This window comes from Canis lupus, chromosome X (assembly GCF_011100685.1).
Source record: "Canis lupus familiaris isolate Mischka breed German Shepherd chromosome X, alternate assembly UU_Cfam_GSD_1.0, whole genome shotgun sequence".
Classification (NCBI taxonomy): domain Eukaryota; kingdom Metazoa; phylum Chordata; class Mammalia; order Carnivora; family Canidae; genus Canis; species Canis lupus.
This window is the reverse complement of record NC_049260.1, coordinates 80,894,869-80,920,377: the sequence shown is the minus strand read 5'-3', so window position 1 is coordinate 80,920,377 and position 25,509 is coordinate 80,894,869. Positions and strand designations below refer to the sequence as shown.

At 39.1% G+C, this 25,509-nt stretch overlaps 1 protein-coding gene across 3 annotated transcripts in view; it reads right to left on the bottom strand.

The window, feature by feature from the left end:
- Nucleotides 1-25,509, bottom strand: part of RNF128 (ring finger protein 128) — a 117,233-nt gene that overhangs the window by 32,681 nt on the left and 59,043 nt on the right. The window contains exons 1-2 of one of the 3 annotated variants that reach the window (XM_038587992.1): nt 24,715-25,436; nt 1,378-1,625 (exon numbers count right to left, since the gene is read on the bottom strand). In XM_038587992.1, coding sequence (XP_038443920.1) covers nt 1,378-1,625; nt 24,715-25,207 — 741 coding nt within the window. In that variant the 5' untranslated portion in view covers nt 25,208-25,436. Of the gene's footprint in view, nt 1-1,377; nt 1,626-24,714; nt 25,437-25,509 lie in introns of those variants that run through there. The other 2 variants (XM_038587991.1, XM_038587993.1) reach the window with 2 other exon arrangements.

Below are 25,509 nucleotides of genomic sequence, written 5' to 3'. Positions count from 1 at the left end.
CATGGAGAAGTACCCTTCTGATCACTTCAATTTCCTCAGTGGAATACAATCCAAACTATGAGCAGAGAGTGAAGTTGGAGAAGGTGTTGGAGGTTTAAGGAGACAGGAACATGTATGATTAGTTACCTGCAAAAGCAGCGGGGGAGGGGGGAACTAAGAAAACAGAGTACAATTGTTGGCAGTATTGAGAGCTCACCCTGAGTCTGTGGTCATAAATTTAAAGGAAGATCAGTCTGTACTGATGTGTTTTCCTGCTACTTCAAAGTGCAGGCACAGAGTAGGGAGGAAGCAGGATATAACCAGGGTTGGATTGTGACAGCAAGTGTAACAGAGAGAGAAGGGCCAAAGGAACTGAAGATGTATGTATCATATATGGTAATGACCATGGGAGTGGCCATGGAAGTGAAGGTGGGGAAGGAGAAAAGTGAGGCTATCAGGGGGATGAGGGGCAGTTTAAAAGTGGTAGGATCAATGGCCACAACCACAGGTAATTCCCTGGTTCAATGATGCTTCTCTATTTCTGCTCTATTAATTCTATATTTTGTAACTATTTATATATCAGTTGTTAAAATATGATAGAAATGATGAATATGTGACTGGAGTCTAGCACTCTATCATTCATAATCAGATCTTTAAACTTGCCATCCCATGATATTCAGTCTAGTCTCTCTACCCAGCCCTGATCCCACGTGCAAATACACACATACACAGATGCACACATACATGTAAAATAGCAGTGGTTACTTTTTGGTGGTGACTACAGATTTTTTGTTATATGGGGTTTGAGTGAAGGTTTTTTTTCCCTTGTACTTCCTGATTTCTAAATTTTCTATATTAGCATGAAATGTTTTGGTAACTAAACAAAAATTAAAAGAACATATGTATTTACACCCAGATATAATTAAATGCTGGCTATGCTCCCTAATGAGGTGTCAGAAGACTTAAGCAGGATTATTAAGGCCATAGACAAATTACAGAAAATAAAACTTTTTAGAGGATGGAAGCTGATATGTTTTTAAAACTACCAGTTTTCATAAAACATATGCATGGATCACTGTCTAACAAGTGAAATATATTACAACACATGACTCTGAAACTACAATTAAAGGAGTATTTTGGGGGCTCTTGGTTGGCTCAGTCCAATGGAGCATGTGACTTTTGATCTTGGGGTTGTGAGTTTGAGCCTCAGGTTAGGTGTAGAGATTACTTAAAAATAAAATCTTTAGGGGCGCCTGTGTGGCTCCATTGGTTAAGAATCTGCCTTTGGTTCAGGTCATGATCTCAGGGTCCTGGGACTGAGCGCTATCTTAAAAATTTTTTTTAAATAAAACCTTTTAAAAAAGTATTTTTAGATTGGAATAAAGGACCATTACAAACCTGTTTCCTGCTTTGAGCTCTTGCATTCCGTAATCTTCGAGCAGAATAAAATATAAAATAGCCCACAGTTGCTGCCGTAATAATGAAAAAGGACACAGAAACGAAGAAAATTGAATAGTGATTCACCCAAGGGCCATGCTTTTTCCCTACTTCGATGACCATTGTTACTTGTATGCCTCTTTGAATAGACTGCAGAATTTTTGTGCCTTTCAGATTGCCAATCATGATTGCAACAATGTCTCCTGCACCTGTTAAAGAAAATAAATTCAGTTTTAGTTTTGGTAAAACATTCTGTGTATAAAAATCCAAATGCTAAAGTGATTTTAAAGTATTCCCAGTGAGACAATGGAAGGATATTCATGTATTCAATTAACGTTTATTGGGGACCTACTATGCATATATGTTACAGAGAATATAAACATGCTGAGACTTCGGTTACTGATCTTAAGAACATAGTTTAGTAAGGAAGCTAAGACATATAAAAAATACCTCCTCTCCTCTCTTCAGGTTAACCACCTATGATTCAACAGTACTGAGTTTGGGGCCAAATTTGTCTCTTAAGATAGTCCCCAGATGGTAGAGGTTAGGGCTTACATCCTAGGGAATCTGAGATTTGGGAAGGACTGAAATACATAACTACATATTTTCCTAATTTATAAGGTGATAGACTACTTCATGAGCTCACTACTAAAATGTACAAGAATTTACATATCAGTAATCTAAGATAAATAATGTTTATAAGCCCAAATACATGGGGGATCCCTGGGTGGCGCAGCGGTTTGGCGCCTGCCTTTGGCCCAGGGCGCGATCCTGGAGACCCTGGATCGAATCCCACATCGGGCTCCCAGTGCATGGAGCCTGCTTCTCCCTCTGCCTGTGTCTCTGCCTCTCTCTCTCTCTGTGACTATCATAAATAAAAAAAAAAAGCCCAAATACACTATATATATAGAACTCCATGTAACATTTTTTCCATATCCTCTAAAACAATATAAAATTTATTCAAGGTACTCTAAGGTCTTGCACGGCACGGACCTTATCAGGTTAGCAATGAACAAAACATGTAAAATTAATACTAATATGGGCAGCCCAGGTGGCTCAGCAGTTTAGCGCTGCCTTCAGGGCGTGATCCTGGAGTTCTGGGATTGAGTCCCATGTCAGGCTCCCTGCATAGAGCCTGCTTCTCCCTCTGCCTGGGTCTCTGTCTCTCTCTCTGTCTCTTGTGAATAAATAAATCTTTAAAAAAAAGTAGTAATGTGTGGTTCTATTCAACACCAACTAAGGTCAAGCCTGAAATTAGACTAAGTTTATTACTTAGTCTAATAGTCTAAATCTTAGTCTAGAAGTTTAATCTTTTTAATTCCTCTCTGTCTACCCCAAACTATATAAATCCTGTGAAAAAAAGTAAAGGACAAACATTGTCTTTCCCATTGTTGTGAGAATGTCAGATTACTCATGCCATTCCAACTCTTATCAAGGTGTATATTCCTTCTAGTTTATATGACCTGAGACCAATAATCTTAAGCAAAAGAATAGAGTTCTTTGAATGTTAAGAGATTACCAGCCAGAGAAACCTCCTACTGATACTAGGTTAAGGTACTAATAATCTTGGTTAATGATCAAACTCTGATCTGAAATAAACACAACCCTACACCCACCCACACATGAGCGCACAAGACTCTAAAAGGCTTAATCTCTTTAACTAGATTTAACTACGTAATTTTCCCAATTTATAATGTAATAGACTTTAGAATTTAAACACAAAAGTACATTATTAAAATAGTATTCACACTTTCAGTGGTCAAATTAAGAGTACAAACCTTAAATGACAAGGTACATAGCAGAATTACTACCCGAGTAATCCCTTAAAAGTTTATGGTCCCCAGTGGCCAAACTCTTCAAAAGATCAAGATGATATTGCTTGAAGTTATTAATTCAAAAAATATATTCATAGAGTATTGTTACAGATCCATAAAGTTCTAAAGAGACTAGCTTTTAAATATACGATAGCCATTTAGCTAAAACCTTTTACAACTTTACTAATTTGCCAATACTTACTTTGGTAGGCACTAACGACTTACTCTCTTTTCATTTACATGAAGAAAATCTCTAAAGCAATGGGAAGTGGAAGAGTCTGAAGTGCTTTTTGTTGTATCTTTTTCCTCTATCAGTATTTGACCCAAATATACCTTATGGATCTAGAGAATCGGCCATTTTGCAAGAGAGCAGCTCATTTTTCTATTTATTTGGGAGCTTTTACATTTCTAGCTTTGGCACTAAAAGCACAGTTAGTATTTCAATTTTCTTTTGTATTTGTCTTTTCCTTACAAGCCATCTGTTGGGAAAATTTGGGGTTATATATATATATATTTTTTTTTAAAGATTTATTTATTTATTTATTCAGAGAAAGCGAGAGAGAGAGAGAGAGAGAGAGAGAGAGAGAGGCAGAGACACAGGCAGAGGGAGAAGCAGGCTCCATGCAGGAAGCCTGACGTAGGACTCTATCCCCATCTCCAGGATCACACCCTGGGCTGCAGGCGGCGCTAAACCGCTGAGTCACCAGGGCTGCCCAAAATTTGGGGTTATAGAGATTTATTATATAAACTCAGCATTCATTTCTGATATTGTAACCTGTATAATCTTTGAAAGTAGAGATAATTCTAAAAATCAAGTTTTAGAACATAATTTTAAAGATTATGTTCTTTTTATTTTTTATTCTATTTTTTAAAAAGATTTTATTTATTTATTCATGAGAGACACAGAGAGAGAGGCAGAGAAAGAAGCAGGCTCCATGCAGGGAGCCTGATACGGGACTTGATCCCAGGACTCCAGGATCACACCCTGAGCCAAAGGCAGACACTCAAACCGTTGAGCCACCCAGGCGTTCCCTAAAGATTTCTTTTTAAATCATATATGTGTCCTAAACTTTTTGACTAATAGAAATAAGTTTTCATTCTTTTAGAAGATATGATGTGGGTGGCAGGGGTGGATGCTCAGGAAAATATGGACCATTGTGGTCAGATGGAGATTAAAAAACAAGGGCAGTCAAGAAATGTACTTTGTCTACGCATAGGGAACAATGCTATGCTTCAATTGCCTGAAATTCATATTCATACATGCTATATGTAGTTTAAATATCTACTGAATTAGTTTTCTAATCATATACAAGACCTATTTCTAAACATTCTTATACATATCCCCACATCTTTGCAATGATTTAAAAACTGCTCCCTCCTTCCATTTCCCAATCACAGCCTCTGGTCATCTGATGTGAATACCCAGAATCCTGTCTGAAAACTCACTGCTAACCTAATCAGCCATGTAGATGTGATTTTCTTGGTGTCTCCCATTATCAGATTCTTCCTTCTATTCCTGCTGCCTGTTTAATATAGGTTATCATAATTTCCTTGCCTGAACTACTTCAGTAATCTCCTAACTTGTCACTCTACATCCCTGTCCTTTAAAGTTTCATCAGAGTTTACCTTCCTGGTTGACTTTTGCCATCACTTGGTTGCATCATGCCTCTTTCTGGCTCTAAAGTCTTTAGTGACTCATTGGCCTAGCATTTAAAGCCTTTTATGATTTGGTCCCAACTGACCTTTCCAGTTTGATATATCTCCACTACAACTCCATCTCATGAACACTCAGATCCAGGCACGTGGGATTGGCTATTCTCATTCACTTTTTACAATTCTCCTTTTGTTTATTCTGTTCCCTCAGACTAAAATCTCTTACATCTGTTGACATTCCCCTCCTCCTTCTCTGCCTGTGCATTACTCAAATCCCCCAATGCTCCCTGCCTCTTATGTTATTTTCCCAAGTTTTAAGTGAGAATGTAAATGTTCCCTCTTTGTTCCAGTCTGACTCATTTTTGAGTTCTCACTTTGGGTCACTTTTGGGGGGTGGAGGGGGGGTTCTCCCTTGTTGCCTCTAGCATTGTCTCTCCCCTCTTTCTAATTTTATACTTTCAATCTGCTTTCAACTCTGAAAAGTCAATGAAGCTTTGGTCTAAAGAAAAAGTAAAACTGGCTTCCAAAGAAAGCTTGAGGGCTTCAGGTGCAAGTACTGTCTGATATTTATATTGGTTGCTCAGTGACATTTTTGTTTGCTTCCTCAATCCAGGCCATGCTCTGGATAATTGAGGTTTCCAGATAAGATTTATCTATAAACTAGTCCCTGTACTAAATGCTTTACATGCATTAACATATTTAATCCTCATATCAACCCTATAAAGTAGGCATTGCTATTATCTCATTAAAGATAAGACTGACTAGCTTGCCTAGGATAACACAAGCTAATAAGGACAGAACTGGTATCTGAACCCAGGCAGTTTGGCTCCAGTGTCTCCGCTCTTTGCCACCATTCTACATCAACTCTCTATCTTTAGTGAAACCTAAAGCTATTATTTTACTGTAAATGTGAAAATTAATTACTGAAAACGTGAATGTAATTAATACATTCAGGATGAGGGGGTGGTTGTGGTAAATACTTAACAAGGAGGAAGCCTTGATTTGTAGTGTGTGCCAATTGCCATGGTGTAAATAATTCTCCTATGGCCATATGAATGCACAGTTCGGAAAATACGGGTATAATTATCTTCTTTTAAAAAAGATTCATTTATTTTATTTGAGAGGGAGAAAGACAGGGAGGAGGAGGGGCAGAGGGAGAAGGGAAGCATACCCCTTGTTGAGCGCAGAGCCTGAGAGGGGCTCAGATCTCATGACTCTGAGATCATGATCTGAGCTGAAAACCAAGAGTTGGATGCTAAAACCAACCGAGCTACCCCAGGCACCTCTGGGTACAATTATCTTGATAGCATTCACTCAATTCAATAAGGAATCCTCGAACTTGCTACTTAAAAATCATTAACAACACCATATAGCTCAAGTTTTTTGCATTTTTACTCTGTTACCTAAAATATTTTGGGAAAAGGAATAGATTAGGAATAGGTAACAATTAAGCAGAAGACATACACACTCTCTAATTTCACATGTTGAACAGTAAATAATGGTTTCTGCCTGTGACTATTTTGGGAACAAAGGTAATAAAATAGACAGTAGCAACTCTTACTACTCTTAGAGAATATCACTCAATTAAAATGTTAATATATGGGGATCCCTGGGTGGCTCGGCGGTTTGGCGCCTGCCTTTGGCCCAGGGCGCGATCCTGGAGTCCCGGGATCGAGTCCCACGTCGGGCTCCTGGCATGGAGCCTGCTTCTCTCTCCTCCTGTGTCTCTGCCTCTCTCTCTCTCAAAAGTGTGTCGATCCTTGGCACTACTGGTGAAAGACACTTTCCAGTTATTATTCAAAATACAAAAACTTGGGCAGCCTAGGTGGCTCAGTAGTTTAGCGCCGCCTTTGGCCCAGGGTGTGACCCTGGAGACCAGGGATCAAGTCCCACATCCAGCTCCCTGCGAGGAGCCTGCTTCTCCCTCTGCCTGTGTCTTTGCCTCTCTTTCTTTCTGTGTCTCTCATGAATAAATAAAATCTTAAAAATATATATATGTTTACATGCTGGTGGCCAACCCCTTTAATTTCCTTCAAAAAGCTAATGATATGGTTTTTGCCTAATCTTATTTATTTGTGAACACAGACAAATTCATTGAACAAATATTTACTGTGTATAAACTATGTAGTAAGCTCTGTGCTTCTGGACCTTCCTCCTTCCACATTTAAATATTAATGTGTCAAAATGTAAAATAAATTCTAAAGTATTTTACAATATATAAAATCTTCTAAGTATAAGGATGGCATACTTACAGAAGCATGGCATTCAAACACAAAATACAAGGGGGTATGGAATGCTGTTCTAGTATCTCTTTCAATTAGTATCCTACTTTTAATATTAGAAAAGAATATTTGCAATGAGTGACTTACAAGTAATTAGTAAGGACTACTGAAGGCCTAAGTAGCTCTTCAAAAACCTTCTCATATTCAATACTGCCCAACATCTTGATAATATAGTGAGGTCAGGACTTCTGAATTCACTCATATGTGGAATGAATAAGATCTAGGTGTGAAAATTCCAATATGATTCTCCAGCAAACATCCTCCATCAGAAAATCTGGAACCAACTCAAGTGGACTTCTGAATATTCATTTTGTTCACAGTAGCTCTCAAAGGCTCAGTTTCCCTCACTGTAGCAACTAGGGCAGGTCAATGTATTTCAGCTTTGAGCAACTAGGGAAGGTCAATGTATTTCAAAGAGCAATACTAAAGGTCATAAGACCAAGGAGTCCTAAGTGGCATTTTTTAAGCTAGAAAAAAAAGTAAACTTTTAAGCCTGACTAGCTCATCTTCCTTCAAGTTCCTGTTTTGTGACTTTCTTGACCCTTTTTTTAAAAAGATTTTATTTTATTCATGAGAGACACAGGCAGAGGAAGATGCAGGCTCCATGCAGGGAGCCTGATGTGGGACTCAATCCCGGGACTCCAGGATCACACCCTGGGCTGAAGGCAGGTGCTAAACCACTGAGCCACCCAGGGATCCCCATTTCTTGACCCTTTTGATTATTCCCAGCCACAGATAAACTGACTTTAGGTTTCCTAAATTGACTTCTTCATATCAACTCTCTTGATTAAAAAATAATAGTCCTATTATTGCACCTCAACAGATATACAAATGATTTCTCAAAGGTATTGGATATATAGGTCTGTGGTTTACTGGGAACCAGACAAATCAGTACTCCACACCTCTATAAATATGTCACTATACTCCTAACTAGCCTTTTAGTTATATTCTGGTCTGTTGCAGAATACGAAACAGGCATTAGTACAGGTTAGCTGTTAGGTAAAGCAATGGTTCCTAACGTTCTGTATTGTTAACAAATGACCTTTTGGGGGGAGGGATGGTGACAGCAAAAAAGACTAAAATCACCTTTTATTATCATTCCTTTAAGCCAAAAAAAAAAAAATGATGCAGAGGTAGACAACCATAGTACGGCAAATTGCCTTTCTTTCTGCCTTGAATCCACAGATATTTCTGCTATAGGTTTTGAAAAACAATACTAAAATACAGAATAGGTCTCAGTTTGATATAGCACCAAAAAAAATTTCTGGCACTTGGGACTCCTCAGAAAACAGCATATTAAAGACACTAGGGAATTGAAAGCAACACTGTTCAAAGGTCACATCTGCATAATTTGTGGATGACAGGTCATATGCACAGGTTAACAATTCTTAGAATTATTATTTAAAAATACCTAGTCCTGTCTAGACTATTCTGACTACCATTAGGGTATGTTTAGCATATTGTTAAGAACCAGAAGGCTAGATCAGCATTTCTCCAAGTTTTTAGTCTCAGGACTCCTTTATACTCTTTAAAGGTATTAAGGAATCCAAAGAACTGCTGGTTACGTACATTATTTCTATTTATAGTTACCATATTAGAAATTAAAACTGGGAAATTTTTTTAACACTGGGAAATTTTTAAAATATTCATTCATTCATTTAAAATCACAGCTGTGAGACACCTGGGTGGCTCACCCGTTGAGCATCTGCCTTCACCCCGGGGTGTGATCCTGGAGACCCCGGATCGAGTCCTACATCAGGCTTCCTGTATGGAGCCTGCTTCTCCCTCTGCCTGTGTCTCTGCCTCTGTGTGTGTGTCTCTCATGAATAAATAAAATCTTTAAAAAATAAAATCACAGTTGTAAATAGATGTTAATATAATAGACCTTTTTAAAAAGATTTTATTTAAGAGAGTGCTTGTGAGTGAGCACGAGGTGAGAAGAAGCAGAGGGAGAGGGAGAAGCAGACTTCTTGCTGAGCTGAGAGCCCCAGGCCAAGCTTGATGAGGGTGGGGGGGGGCTCTGGAATCATGACTTGAGGCTACATTTAACCAACTGAGCCATGCAGGCTCCCCATAATAGACAGTTTTAATTAATTAAAAATATTTCCCCAAAAAAAGTAATTAAGTTGCATTGTCTTTTGTGCAAACCTTTTTAATGTCAGACTTAATAGAAGACAGCTGGATCTTCATATCCACATTAGATCTATTGTGATCCATTTTTCTGGTTTCAGTATATGAAAGAAATCTGTAGTCATGCAGATTTGTAATTAGAACATTGTATTTAGGGGATCCCTGGGTGGCTCAAGGGTTTAGTGCCTACCTTTGGCCCAGGGCATAATCTTGGAGTCCCGGGATCAAGTCCCACATCAGGCTCCCTCCATGGAGCCTGCTTCTCCCTCTGCCTGTGTCTCTGCCTCTCTCTCTCTCTCTCTCTGTCTCTCAGGAATAAATAAATAAAATATTTTTAAAAAAGAAAATTGTATTTATAGTATTTAATAGCATTTTGAAATACTTGTAGATATTCTTTGATACTACACCAAAACTCAACAAGTGGTAGTTTCTTAAACGTAAGGTGCAAAATAGAATTTGAAACTATATCAATGAACTCTTTGTACTAAATGAAAATGCTTGGATGAATCTATCTTACATACCAAATGGATCCTTTATCCATGCATGGTTTTGTAATATCATGTATTGGCCATTTGAAAAGTACTAGTTCACTGAGTTATGCAGATCTTATAGTGATTTAAGATTATACAATATCAAAAAATCATGGTTATTTAATATCACCACTGATCTCATCAGAAAAGCCTAAGTATTAGGAAGTTGTCAAGTTTATGTGGCAGATAAAGTTTTCCAAAACTCTAACTTTTGCTTGAATACTTAGATTTTACCATTAGCAACAAATACTGTCATTTTTTCCCTTGAAATGACAGGCTCACTTCATTCAAGTTTTAGAAAAGTTCTTCCAAATACTCAAGTCTGAATTACATGTTTGCCAGTAGTATTTTTATTTTTTTTAAAGATTTTATTTATTCATGAGAGACAGAGAGAGAGAGAGAGAGAGAGAGGCAGAGACACAGGCAGAGGGAGACGCAGGCTCCATGCAGGGAGCCCAACGCAGGACTCGATCTCGGGACTCCCGGATCATATCCTGGGCCAAAGGCAGGCGCTAAACCACTGAGCCACCCAGGGATCCCCGCCAGTAGTATTTTTAAATTAAAAAGGAGCTGTTTAAAGAAAGGTTACTTCAAGGGTGCCTGTGTGGCTCAAGTCAGTTAAGTGTCTGCCTTTGGTTCAGGTTGTGATCCCAGGGTCCTGGGATCAAGTCCGCATCGGGCTTCCTACTCAGTGGGGAGCCTGCTTCCCTCCTTCTGCCTCTCCCCCTACTTGTGCTCTCTCAAATAAATAAAATCTTTAAAAAAAGAAAAGCTACTTCGGCTCACAACTCAGTCATGTTAGTGCTTTTCCTTCAGACAACCATCATACTTTGGGATGCTGCAGAAGTCCTTTGTGCCTACCTCGCATTTCATCACACAGAATATTCAAAAAAAGAGTTGTGCATGATAGGGCAGAGATTTAATAAAATTAATTACACTTACTAATTCATCAAGGACATTCTTAAGTGAAGCTGGATTTTTTATTACTATAAATGCATAGAGATACAGTATATGATACAGTTTGGTGCCTCTGCTTTAATTTCTGCTAAGGTGCCAGCAGTAGTTTCCCACCATTGCTTTTACACCACCTGTGTAAACATCAACACAATGAATATGGCAAATTATGTCTATGTATTATTATGAGAACAGTTTTCAATTCATGGACCCTCGAGCGAGTCTGAGGGACCAGTGGTCCCAGATTCTGTTTTTAAAACCGTTGGGCTAGATTAATGATTCTCAAACTTTAATATTCATGCTGATTACTTGAGAAACTTGTTAAAACACTGAACTCCCTGGCCCCATTTCCTGATTCAGTCTGTCTGAGGCTAGACTTAGAAATCTGCAGTTTAAGAAGTTCTCTGGGTTCTTTTGCTGCATGTGGTCTATGGCCCATACTTTCAGAAATATTGGCCCGAATTTTGAATTGCACTTTGATGTTATGCTCAAGGAGTTTCAAGATAGTGGTTCTCTCTGGCTAGATCAATGCTAATCCTTCATTTTGCATAGAAAACTCTGCCAATAGAATTATTTTGTTTTTATCAGTAAGTACTTCATACAGAGAAGTTTGAAAATTAGCCACATCAGAAACAGGCCCATTCCTCTCCTGTTATAATACATGTCCATTGCCTCTCCATTGTTTCTTACCTAAATCTATGTAACAACCTCCTAACTGGTCTTCAAACCACCAGTATTTAATCCTCCAATTCATTCTTCTCACAGCTACCAGATAAATTTTCCTAAAAAGGAAAAACACTCATAGTATTCCTTTGCTAAAGGCCCTTAAGGAGCTCCATTTTACCTACAGAATAAAGTTCAACCTCCTTTTATAAGATCTCCACCCATCTGGGTTAGGTATTCAGCATTTACACAGTCTAGTGCAGACCTCCCTCAAAGTTATCTGGTTTCTTTGCGTTTCGCTATGAACTCCTTCAGGTTAGGGACTGGGTCTTTCATCACTATATCTACATCTAGTAGAGTGCCTGGCACATACTACATGCCAAATAAATGTTTGATAAATGCCATTTTAAGTACGCTGTACATAGTGATAATCTGAATCTTGATTCAATCTGAAAAGAAATTCATCCTTAAAGATAATTGCAGTGGACAGAGTGTAAGGTGTGCTTCTTCCCTACATTCAAAGATGGCATATCTTGATAGAGCATGTCTGCCTACATCAAGGACATATTATATATAAAGATAAAGTTAAACGCTAATTCTATTCTATAGAGTTTGGATTTAATGTGATGCCTACTGCCACTGTGCTGATCCCTTTGAAATTATCATACTGCCAGAGCAGCACTAATGGCAATAATCCCTCTCCAACCTGGGGCTTGACTATACCTCAGTCTTCCATTTACATTCAGGAGCTAGGACAGACGCCATTTTAGCTCCAAGCTCAAGGTAAAATCCAGTCATCCTGGCTCATAGGAGACTGGTAATTTAGCCACTTAGGAGGTTCAGAGGACAGAAAAGAGAAGTCTTGAAACAGCTGGAAGACGTTTAATATCTATAAACCTTAAATTTGTGCTGATACTAAGGGAGAGAAAATAATAATATGCTATTGCAAGACCATGCAGAAATTATAGTATATCTGTTATGTCATTAATATGGTATTGTTATTGTATTAAAATTTTTATGAAGTTCTATTGTCAGAGTTTTTGTTTTGGGGGTAGTAAAGTTTCTAGAAAGCAAATTCAACATTTGTTGTTGCTATTTATTTATGTTTTCTAAGGTTAGTTGGTAAATTCTACAGCATCAATGTATTTATTCAATACATACAATTATCCCAATACTTTGAGAGAATAAATTGTGCAATATCCGGAGCTGTTCAGAATCTGTAAGAATATCTGATGGTGAAGCAACTACTGACTAGCAACATATACACCACAGGTTAAAAACAATTAGATATTTGTTAGGCAGTAAAAAAGGATAAGAGATTTAGGGGTTTCAGGCAAAGAAAATGTATATAAACGAGCATAAGAAATTATTGGTGGGCAGCCCCGGTGTTTAGCGGTTTAGCACCGCCGTCAGCCCCGGCTGTGATCCTAGAGACCCGGGATCGAGTCCCACATCGGGCTCCCAGCATGGAGCCTGCTCCCTCTGCCTGTGTCTCTGCCTCTCTCTCTCTGTGGGTCGCTCATGAATAAATAAATAAAATCTTAAAAAAAAATTATTGGTGATTCTTTGTTTTTGCATTAATCAGTTCTGTTACCCTGTGACATGAGACCTTGAGAAGGAGAGTTCCAGTGAATAAATTGTTGCTGTACCCAGGGAGAAAATATGAGCACAAAACCAAGCCATAGCCTAGACTGACAATGAAATTGGGAAATGGTCTTCACCATCTTCCACTTTACCCTCAACCTTTCAGACCAAATGAAACCAGTACAAGAATGTATGGAAGGGACATACACTTTGTACCTTAAATTTTTCTGAACTCTAGAGAATGCCAATTGGTATGGATCTAAAAGCCTCATCTAAATTATTTCAGTGTCAGACTAAAATATCATTAGCCAAAAAAAAAATATGCAATAAAGGCTGTAAAGGTGACCTCTCCGGAATGAAAGGACCACATCATTTATCTTTACCTACTCCCTGCTCACTCTTCCCCTATCACAACATCCAGAACAGTGCTGGTCATAAAGTGTATTCAAAACTTTGTTTAAATTGGAACTTCTTTTTGCACACATGCTCTTCAGATATAGTTTGTGATAGGGGAATTACATTGGAAATTTCATTAGTCACTAAAATTATGAAGAGCACTGTGTTTAGAGATACAGTATTCATCTTGATCTGGCCATAAGAACCCAAGGGCACAAAAGTTACAGATGTCCCATTAGTATTCTAGGAGATCTCTGTATTAGAGAAAAAGAGAATTTGGTATGTCTCTGCAGAAATTTTGATATCATTTGCCATAAACAATTCATAAATAAGGACATTCTACCAACTGAGAATATTAAATTTCCTCCTGTATGAAGCATTACAAAAGCGAACTTTTGTACTAAGGTACACCCACTAAATATAAAAACAAACAAACTGGTCTCTCTTGTGTTTTTATACTTCCACAATAAATTGTTTCTCAAAGTCAATATGAAAAATAAGCTTAGACTGTAGTGACTACACTTTGAAGTCGCATTAATTTGATATAAAAGGTACATTAGTACAAAGAAATATAACTGTCATCATATTTGAAAACATTCTGTTCTTACCAGAGTGAGATAACTAGTTTAGTTACTCCTTGACATTGACAATACTATGATACAGTTAAAATCTGAGGCCAGTCTAATTAAATAAAGGAGGAGGAGGGAAGGAGGGGGGAGTTATAAAATGAATGGCAATCAGTGTTTTCCAAATTCTACTTCAGGTGCTAAGTATTTTTTTTTTTAAAAAAGAGGTTCTACAGATAAGTAAGTTTAGAAAATAATTCATTGAACAAAGCTGAACAGTGCTTCTTGAGCATATATCAGAGGCTCTGAGAAGGCCTGCAGAGATGTGCATTGCCAATCCCCCCAAAAATGCTACAGATGAGGGTGAGTAGGTTGTTAAACTATCCTTTAATGAATCAGGCTGTGTACTTCATGCTTTATATATTATCTGATTTATCCCTCCATCACAATAACCCTAGAGGTAGGTACGATTATCACCTCCCATTCTGTAGGTGAAAAAACTGAGTCTTAAAGAGGTTAATCTGGCTAAGGTTATAAATCTATTACATAACAGAATTGAGGTTCAAATTAAAATCCATTTGATTCATTTAAGTCTCCTCTCTTTGTCACTGTGCTATCAAAAGGTCCACAGCCTTTCCTTTTGTTAGAGCTTAACATTTTGATTTTATTTTTATTTTTTTTTAATTTTTATTTATTTATGATAGTCACAGAGAGAGAGAGAGAGAGGCAGAGACATAGGCAGAGGGAGAAGCAGGCTCCATGCACCGGGAGCCTGACGTGGGATTCGATCCCGGGTCTCCAGGATCGTGCCCTGGGCCAAAGGCAGGCGCTAAACCACTGCGCCACCCAGGGATCCCAACATCTTGATTTTAAAGAGTTGTTCCTGCTTAGAATGGAAACACACAGGGAGAACAAGATAGTTGTTTTAGTTTCTTGATTATGTGATTTCTCCCTGTGTTTCTCAAAAATTGCCCAGAAAAACAGCAACTTGGATGTCAGGCATTTCCCCCCCTGCTTTTACATATAAAATAATTACATATTTCAAAATGTGGAAGTGAACAGCTGTAATAACCAAAGGAGAAATACTGTTTATTAATAAAACTCTCAGCAAAAGATTCAAGAGGAACATTTGCTAAATATCCACTCCATGTCAAACACTTTATTTATAAAATCACAGAAAAAGGGCATGATTATTCCACTTTGTATGAACCAGATAAAGTCCAGGTTCACAATTTGCCCAAGATCACATATTTATTCATTTGTAGACCTGGAATTCAGGCTGAGCAGTCTGACTCAAGGATACCCATTCTTCCACTGTAATATGCTGTCTTTCAATTTCAAATAGAACACATTCACCTTTGGTACACTAGATTGAAATTAAAATAGAGCAATCATGGAGCTTCCCTAATCATCAAAGAATAATCCGTTAGTCTTTAATTACATCACTCAAGGTAAGTCAATATCCTCTTCTTCATTAGTTCAACCAAAAGGTACCAGTCAAAGAGAAATGGCAAAAAAGGGTTGGGGGTTGGAGGTAAAGCAAGGGAAGTGACTGGTGGACTGGCACTAGCCAGTGCCAGTCTGTCTTAAACATCCTGTCCTCATGCCAAAATGAAATGGTGGTGGTGGAAAACAAGAATTTGAAATACCACTGAACTCCAAATACCTGGGGACAATGTTAAATATAGGTTGCTTACAGATCTATGAGTGAAGACCTCCCTCAGTATAATCATACTTATCTGGCTTTCCTCTAAGTGAGTGCTGAGATACTCTAAAATAGAAAAGATTTACCAACTAAAAAATATGTTAATGGCTAAGTTACAAATCATAGTTATGTTCCTAAAACTTTCAGGAACATTACAAATGCTATTAAAATAAGCCAACTTGTCAGATCACCATAGGTTGGACCATAGGTTAGGAAAACAAAATGCAGAATCCTTAAGGTGAAAACCATGGAAAAGGTAGGGTAGAGCTAGAGTCGACGTTACAAGGAAAATAAATAAGCAGAGAAAATTCTAAACCAGCATGATCAGGACAAATATAATAAACAGGCTATCATTATGAACAAATGCCACACAGGAAACCCTAATGGGTTGTGTTTCAAAAATGCATTTGTAAGTCAGTTGTTGGGAAGTAGAGGCAACACATTTTCCCATAGTAATGTTGTTAAACAGTCTTTGAGTTCCCAAAGGACCCTACAAATGATTGCATGTGAAAGGCTTGAGGACTAAAAACTGCAAAGCAAATACGAACTATTATTTAACTCATATGTGTAATAAAACTTTTCAGGAAACAGTTTCGCTGTAATACCTAAAGCAAAACCAACAAAAGCATTTTGAATTTATCTTAAATGCTAGAACATAAGAAAATACATAATGAATCAGGAGGACTACATGGTTCATGGGAGGTTTTTGTGGAGATTGCAGAAGTAAGTTGTGGACACATTCAAGGTTGTTAGATATGAGAGCAGTGATTTGTTATGTTTAATTTCACTTCAAAAGAAGTGGAACCACATAGAAGGAAGCTCAGTTTTTTTTTATTTTTTAAAAAGATTTTATTTATTTATTCCTGAAAGACACACACACACAGAGGCAGAGACATAGGCAGAGAGAGAAGTGATTCCATTTTAATAATGTCTTAAATACCACCTTGACTGAGCTTGTTATGTTGGGCATATCCTTAATAAAGTATAAAATAAGAACACCATGATTCTCCTCTGCCCTTACTCTAACAAGTTTTCCTCTTTTCTTAAATGGCAAAAATTGTCATCAGATGAACCCAGTGTGTCATAGGTGAAAATTGCCAACATACTGGATTCTTCATACCAAGCTGGTAAACTTAGCACTATTCTTGTAAATACTGAAAACAAGAGATACTGAAGGAGGCAAATGAGGAAGCAGGCTTCTCATGGGAAAGAAACAAAAATAGCAAGACAGGGGTGAGGCATGTATATGTATAAGGAGGGGAAAGAAAAAATATCTAAATAGTGATATGAAGGGTAAAGAGAAACAGTTCATATTAAAATAGGAAAAGTCAGCCTTTAAAATTCTTTAGTGTTCAAGGTTATTTTACATATGAAGAAACCAATTAGTGTTAACAAGAAAGGACAATATTAACAATCATACAGGTTAGATACATTCAAAAGGCCAAAGGAACTCTTTGAATTCTCATAAGTCTGTAAATCATTTCTATTATCAGATATGATTTGTTCCTGTTGTTGCTATAGTCACATCATTAATGCTTTCTTTAGGATTTATCAATGCTATAGGAATATGTGGCGTTTTTAAAAGTATTTTTACAAGTATAAAATATATTCAGTAGAGGAAATTCAGAAAATACAGAAAACCTAGTGAAAAAAAAAAACAAACAATAATCGCCCATAATTCTACCAACCGGAAATAGCTAAGGTTAACATTTTGGTGTATTTTCTTTTTCTTTAATTGTTTTGTATTTTTTTTAAAGCTAAGACTTTAGTTCCAGTCAGCATTTCACCAAGCTTCTTCAACATTTTATCTGAAATGATAAGGATTAATATCGAGAGAAATATACACATCATCATCATCATCATCATCATCAAGTGAGTTCTAGACCATCTTCATTTAAAAAAAAGCTGAAAATAAATAGGGTTAACTCAAAATCACTGATTTATATCTAACTGGAGCATTCAAGCATGAAAACCAAGTAAATCACGACTAGGTTCTGAACCTAAAACGGCCTCCTTGAAGTCAGGCATGAATCACCAAACTTTCTCTTCCAAAGAAATCAATATTGAAACAAGCCTATGGGCAAATTCAAGCGGCAAGTATGTGCCATGATATATAGAAAGACATACATGCAGCTTAAAGAGAAAAGAGAACAGGAAATAGAACAACAAAGAGCCCTTGTGCTCTGCACAGAGGGCTCCAAAGTGGGTGTTAACAGCAAAATGTGGCACCACTAAACTGGCCTGGGAACTGCATCCAGAAACACATGTACTCTGTGCTTGGAAAGAGCCCCCCACAGTCTCTGGCTGCAGGTCCCTGTAGTTAGCAAGCTCCAGAGCTGTGAAGGAGAGGGTTTCTGCATGTGACCACATGCTGCAAGAGGGCACTCCCTCAGGGCACAAAGGTTAAAAATTATTCATCTTGGGATGTGAGATAGTCTTCTAGGAACTGTTCTGATTCTTGATCTAGGTGCTGGCTGCACAGGCATGTTGACTTTGTGAAAATTCACTGAGCTATATAGGCTAACAACTGATGGACCTTTTTAGTGTATATACGTTATACTTCAACAAATTTACATATACAAAACATTCTTCATCCCTAGATAATATTTGTGGCACCCTCTCAAGTAAACTCCGGGCAAAACCCCAACAGCAGTTTACACTTCCATGGCCATCACGAAAAACGAAAAGCCATTTTAGCCAATGAGGTGCTACTTAACCAAGCAATGGGGGAAAGTGGGTGCGAACCTCATTTGTGACAAAGACATCAGGAACAGAATACCTAACCTGGGATAAGAGGAACCGAAAGCACAAATGGTGATCAAACCTTTCAAAAGATCAAGGCCACATCAGGCAATGCATATGGGTTAGACCAGATCACATTTATGGTCAGAAGTATACATTTAAGTAAAGCTCTATATAGCATATTTTTGTTTGAAATGTTCCAATTTGGAGATCCCTGGATAGCTCAGCGGTTTAGTGCCTGCCTTTGGCCGAGGGCATGATCCTGGAGTCCTGGGATCAAGTCCCACATCAGGCTAGCAGCATGGAGCCTGCTTTTCCCTCTGCCTATGTGTCTGCCTCTGTCTCTGTCTCTGTTTCTGTGTGTGTGTGTCTCATGAATAAATAAATAAAATCTTTGAAACAAAAGAAATGTTCCATTTCATATCTCTCCCTGTCACCATTTCTGCACTTCCTTTCTGCTGGTTAATGAAAGAGAAGCTTGATCTCTATCCCCCAGTCAAAAACCACCTCCTTTAACTTATAGGGAAATCCTCTATCTTTAATTACATGGGGAAATGCTTGCAATAACAAGCTGGATACAAAACCTTACATCCAGTATATAATTCTAATTCTTTAAATATATATGCAGAGCAAAAGAAGAAAATGACAACAAAAACACCCTAAAATGGTAACATGGTTATATCTATGGATTTTTACATTTTCCTTTAAATTTTATTTTCTTAATGCTACGTTGATACCCATAAAAACAACCGTTATAAAAGTAGGATACAAAACCCTGTCTATACATGAAAAAAGAGACAAGAAGGAATAATGGTATTGTATAATTATGCATAGCTTTTATTTTTATTTTTATACTTTTCTGTATTTTCCAAGTTTTCTGCAAGAAGTAGGATTAATTTTATAATCAGAAATAACACAGAAAATGTCTTTGATACTCTCCTCTGTTTACTCCATTTAAGCCTGAGAACAGAGATTAAATATGACATTCTGTAGGAGATAACATATCTTCCAGGGACTAAGCGGGGCATGGAGTTCTTTATGTGCTTAGAAAAACAATTTGCTGATCGAGCTATATTTCCTTTTCAGTTTTTTTTTAAAGGTTTTTAAGTAATGGAATTCCACATATCACCAACATGTTCAATGGAAGCATTTTAATTGAAGACATAAATTGAATGCTGGTGTAAACCAAGTTTTTAAAACAAAAACAAAAACACAGGGAAAGTTCAATGTAAATACTCATTCTCACTATCTCTTTGTTACCTAGGTCATTTCATCATTTAAAACCCATAAACTGGGCTATGATGGTGATCACCATAAAAACATAGGGAGCCTGCAACCTGGAAGCATTTGTACACTCTTATTCTTCCTACTTTACCTTAATTATTTCATATATTCAGGCAAAAACCACAATATGCATACAATAGAACCTTGATAAATGCTCAATGAATTGAACTCCCCACTAGATAATTTCCTAGTGAATCTTATGACCCTCTGGCATCCTTGTTTTTTTTCATTCTTTGGTACTTAGAGCAACTCAACAAGTATTTTCAGAGCACATACAGTATAAAGATTCCCATGAGTAATATGAAGATTAATAAAATATTAAAAGGATAACAATCCAGTAGGGAGGTAAGACATAAACATATAACTACTAGCAAAATGCAAAAAGTACTATAAGACATGGGAGTGCCATGGGAGAAAAACAAAAGGATTATTTTGGTTTTGGTGTGGGGATGTGGGGGTGTGGTGGGAAGAGGAAAGAAGGAATTGAGAAAGGCTTCAAAGATGAGGAGGCATCTGTGTTGGATTTTGAAGGATGGGTAAGTTTTTGGCCAGCAGAGCTAGGAAGAAAAGGGTATGGAGGCAAAAGCAGAAGTACAAACAAAGTAATGATAATGGGAAAGGACAGAGGGCATCTAGGGATCAACATGAGAGAATAGATATATAAAGCTTTGAAAGTATATCGGGACTAGATTAAGAATCTTATATGCCATGCTGGGAAACACAGTCTAAAATTTGTAAGTAATGGCCTTTTGAGCAATGGCATAGATGTGATCAAGAGCTGTGTTCCAGTGGCAATGTGGAAGACATACTGGAAGGAAGAAATGACTGGAGGTGGAGACCAATTAGAAGCCTAAGCATTTGTTCCTTTGAGAAGCTATAGGAACTAAAAGCAGGGTAATAACAGTTGAAAGGGACAAGGGGACATTATGCAAGAAGATTTAAAGTGATAGAATCATCTGGATGTGGCAGTTATTTTTTTAATTTTTTTAAAAGATTTTATTTATTTATTCATGAGAGACACAGGCAGAGGGAGAAGCAGGTTCCATGCAGATCGATGTGGGACTCGATCCACGGTCTCCAGGATCACGCCCTGGGCTGAAGGCAGTGCTAAACTGCTGAGCCCCCCGCCCCCAGGATGTGGCAGTTATTTATCGAGGTGGGGCTGCAAGGAAGAAGAGGTGTTAGATAAATGAATCAATAAAATAACAGAAATGAAACAATAAAGAAGAGAAGCCAAGAGTGCTTGGGAGAATTTCACAGGAGTGGTCAACAGTGTTAAAAGAGTACTGCAGAAATACCAAGAAATTGATTTTGAATCGGTATTTTACACTGGTAAATCATCACCACCCAGTCTCTTCTCATCCTCTTTTGAACCTCTCTATTAAAAAAAGTTCTAAAAAAATAAATAAATAAAAAATAAAAAAGTTCTTTTCAAAGTCAACATCCTAGAAAAAAAGCAGAATAAAAATTAAATGTCAAGTGGTTGGCAAGGGATCGGGTAGTGATAAATCAGTATAAAATATTATCTCAGGGCAGCCCCGGTGGTGCAGCAGTTTAGCGCTGCCTGCAGCCTGGGGTGTGATCCTGGAGACCCAGGATTGAGTCCCACATCGGGCTCCTTGCATGGAACCTGCTTCTCCCTCTGCCTGTGTCTCTGCCTCTCTCTCTCTCTCTGTGTCTCTTATGAATAAATAAATAAAATATTAAAAAAACAATGAAATCTCTTTAAAAATATTATCTCAAAAGTCCTTTTGTGAAGGAGAAGATTGGTAGTTGAGGAAAAAGTTATTTGAGAAAAGAATGACAAACACAGGTGGGCCCAAAGATCATTTTCTTGTAAAGAATTCAATCTACTCACCCTATTCCTAAAGTGTTAGAGTTAGGATTTTAGGTAATGTGGACTTTGAAGTATTCTAGGCTATTCATCTTCAAATTATGTACTACCAACATCAGATTCCATTTTTGTTTTCTAAAATACATTTATTTAACTATCTTAATTGTGATAAAAATATTTTAGTAGTTTCCTAATATGCCAGGCACTGTGTTAAACTCTGTATTTGCATTATCTCATTTAATCCCAGCAACCTTATGAGGCAAGGCTATCATTATGCCCATCCTAAACAGGAGCTTAGAACAGTTGCTTTAAAACTTTTATTTACTGGAGAGAAACTCCACTTTAAAGAGCAGTTAGTTCTGTTACTTGAAAGAAATGGGTCTTCATGTTTCCAGGCCTGTGAGAGGTGAGAGTATGGATGTTCAGCAGAAACTCAAAGGACAAACAATTCAAGCACAGGCTCCGGTGAGAGTGGGTCAAGAGAGATTTCATAAACAAGACGACAGCAATAGTTTTCTGACACCGGGTGGCCCTTGTACAATTTAAGACAACACATACTGAGTTAATCAACACTTAAACCTCAATCCCACCTCTTTGCCAGGAAGATCCCAGAAACTGGTTGTTTCTGACCAGAGATTACAGTGAACCCTAGGCTTACTCTCAGGAATGAGCAAAGGAAAAAAAAAAAAAACACCACAGAACTTTGGGAACAAATGTCCAACAACACACGTGCATGAAATGCAAAGTGATTTTTTTCCCTGTGTTGAAAAGAAGTTTCTCTAGGAGTTGACAGAAAAAAATGTGAGTCTATACTTCAAGTAACTAGCCAGTTTTTGGATGGCTAGTTACCCTAATGGTAAAGTTTGCTATAATTATCGTGTCAGTAATAAAAATCTTAAAGTCTCAAAATACTTTTCTAAGTGTAATTGAGTAATCAATATTTAGGGTTTTATTTCTCTATAGTATCCTGAAACAAAACAGCCATAATTAGATTCAAACTGACAGCTGCATAAACATTTATATTTGTATGTTTTTGCGTCTTATTAGCATTAACTCAGTATAATAGCTAACTTTAATTGAGTGTAATTATCATGTTAGGTGGTTTAGATATATTATCCTTAAGAATCATAGCAATGCAAGTATCTCCATCCTACAGATACAGACACTGAGACTCAGTAAAGTTAAAGAACCTGACCAAGGTCACAAAGCTATTGTGTAGTAAAACCAGAATCTGATACCCAGTCTTGACTACAATGCCTGTACTTTTCCTAGTGCACCATATGGTCTCCGAATAACATACAAGATGTATGTAGTGTGCCTGGCACTTAGTGGGAGCTCAACAAAATTAATTTTATTGTCCCTTAAAATGATTCGACAAATACAAGCCTATATCCTTAACAGGATGAAAATAGGATGAAAGCGCTCTAAATAGGAACTGTCTTATCAATTCCCAATCATTCATGCAAATGAATCTCATTTGGAGAAGACCAAGTCAAACCTTCGCATTTAGGTAGCCAACTGAAATGCAAGTACTTCAAAATGTACCAAATCCTTCTTCTTCATTTTTAATAGACTTTAAAAAGTAATTTTATTCTAACCAATGAACTACCAACCAAGAGAGATACAGCTGCTCTTTTAATCTACAGTAAGATCTAAGAATCACAGCATTTTAGAACTGGATGGGATCTTAAGGGTTCATCTAGTTCACTTTTGCCTCTGCACACTCTGCCAATTTGGCTTCCACCTCCTACCTCTCTACTATCATCTGGCCAGTGAGTAATTTGTACAAGGTCACAAAGCTGCTGGAGGAAAAGAAGGCCCTAAAGGAACTCAGGAGATCTGAGTTCAGTCCTCTTTCCATTATTCCACCCAGCCTCTCAATGCTCTCTCTAGGCAGAGCCAAACCCAGGGATTTAAGAAAAACACAAAACCTCTAGCACTTAAATAAGCAGATTCATTTCTCCAGTGACTCCCTAAAAAGCTAATCCTATCAGCTAGCCTTTACTGAGAAGGATGATGTGTTAAAACTCTTCACAGTCATTATTTCATTTCATTCTCAAGTCAAACCTGTGGGAGTAATTCTTAATTCTTTCCCTTTTGATTGATAGGGAACACAGACATAAAAACTTCAAGTAAGTTGCCCAAGGTCACAGGACTAGTTAGCAAGGGTGCCAGAATTTAAACAAGGTCTGACTTGGGCCCTAGCTCTCAACAATTATGATATACTATTATGTGTCTCTTCCCTTTCCAGTTTTTTTTTTTCTTTGTCCTTTGGGGCTTAGGATCATACACATGCTAAGACTACTTAATCACAAATAAGGAGAAGGTTTCTGGAAGAATCACTGAATAGGGGGATAAACGGTAACCCACAACACCTCCACAAATTGAAGACCTGCCTGGCACTACTTTTTCCCCCAAAGTCGAGGCCTCTGCTCTCAGCAGGCACAAAGCTCTTCTTTTTAATTTTTTTTTCAGTAACATTAATCACCTGTTTTGCCACTCCTTAACCTAAATCGGATCTTTCAAAGGCCAAGGAAAGCACTGATCCCGACAATCAGTTGGCACCCGAGACCCCTGGGGGCAGAGAGGAGCCCCTGAAGTCGAGAAAAGTTTCTTCCCAAAGTGCAATGAGGTTAACAGGGCACAGTAACACAATCTCGTACCTGAAACTAGGAGCCAGGGAGAGAAAAACGGAGAGAGGAGGGAAAAATCTGTTCTGGGCCTGAGGTTGTTAAACAGGAACAGTGAGGAAGGGATTTCCAGGCCGTCTTCCCTCCAGTCAGGGTCTCAAAGCTAGTGCCCCCCGCCAAAGCGGCCCGGGCAAGGCACCCTCGTGGGACGCCGGGAAAAGGCGACGCAAAGAGCCCAAACAGTCCTCGAGTCGCCAGCCTCCGCACTCCGTTTGTCTTACCCTTTTCCACCAGACAGGCAAATTCTGGAGGATTTTCTCGCCCAACCCCCCACGCAGGGTGAAATCTCGGAAAGGAGAGGACCCTGCCTCCTTTGCTGGGGGCAGAAAGGGCACTCGTTTTACGTCGGAGCGAGGAGATGGGGTGGGAGTGGGGGAGACAGCACTGAGGAAAATAGGACCCCCCCACACACACAACAAAAACTGGCCTTGGCAGGGGTTTGATGGGGCGCCTGGTAGTAGCGGCACTCACCCGGGTGAGACATGGGGATGACCTCATTGCGGGTCCCCGGGAAGTTAAAGATGACGGCTCCAGACGCCCCTCTCTCGTAAGCCAGATGGATCTTGTCTGCGAAGGTGCAGCCCCCGCCGCGCTGGATGAGGGCCAACCAAGAGACCTGCACGGTTCTCCCCCAGTCCCCCGGGACCGTGGGCACCGTGAAATTCGTGTGAGGGTTACAGGCGTTGAGCGCACCCGGCCCGTCGGGCGGCACCAGGACCCCGGCCACAGGCTCGAGTGGCGAATCCTGGCCGTACACGCCCTCCTCGCTCAGCTCCCACACCGTGCGGTTCACTCCAGTGTGCGGATCCCGCCAGGACACGTTGAGGTAGGCGGTCCACACTGCCTCGGCTCCCCGGGAGCCGGGGGCGTGGGGGCTCAGAGCTAGCAGGAAGCACCACGCCAACAGTCGGGAAAAGGCGCAGCCACGGCGGCACAAGACCCCGGCCCCGGGCGGCGGCCCCATGGCGCGCGCGCTCTGCGGTTCCCGAGGGCCCCTGGCACGCGCCCTCCCACTCTCGGCAGGACCCCGGCCCCGGCCCAGGTGCGCGCCAGGTGGGGAGGGAGCCGGGAGCGACTGGCGTGCGCGAGAGCGAGGTGGGAGCCGCGCGGCACGTAGCGTCGACCCAAGCGGTTGCGGCAGATGCAGCTCTTCGCAGCTCCGGTCCTCCCCGCTACTGCTACGGCCGCGTCGAGCTCTGGGGCTTTAGCGAGAAGCTCCGCCCAGACGACTGGGGGTAGAGGTGGCTGGGAGGGAGGAAAGGACAC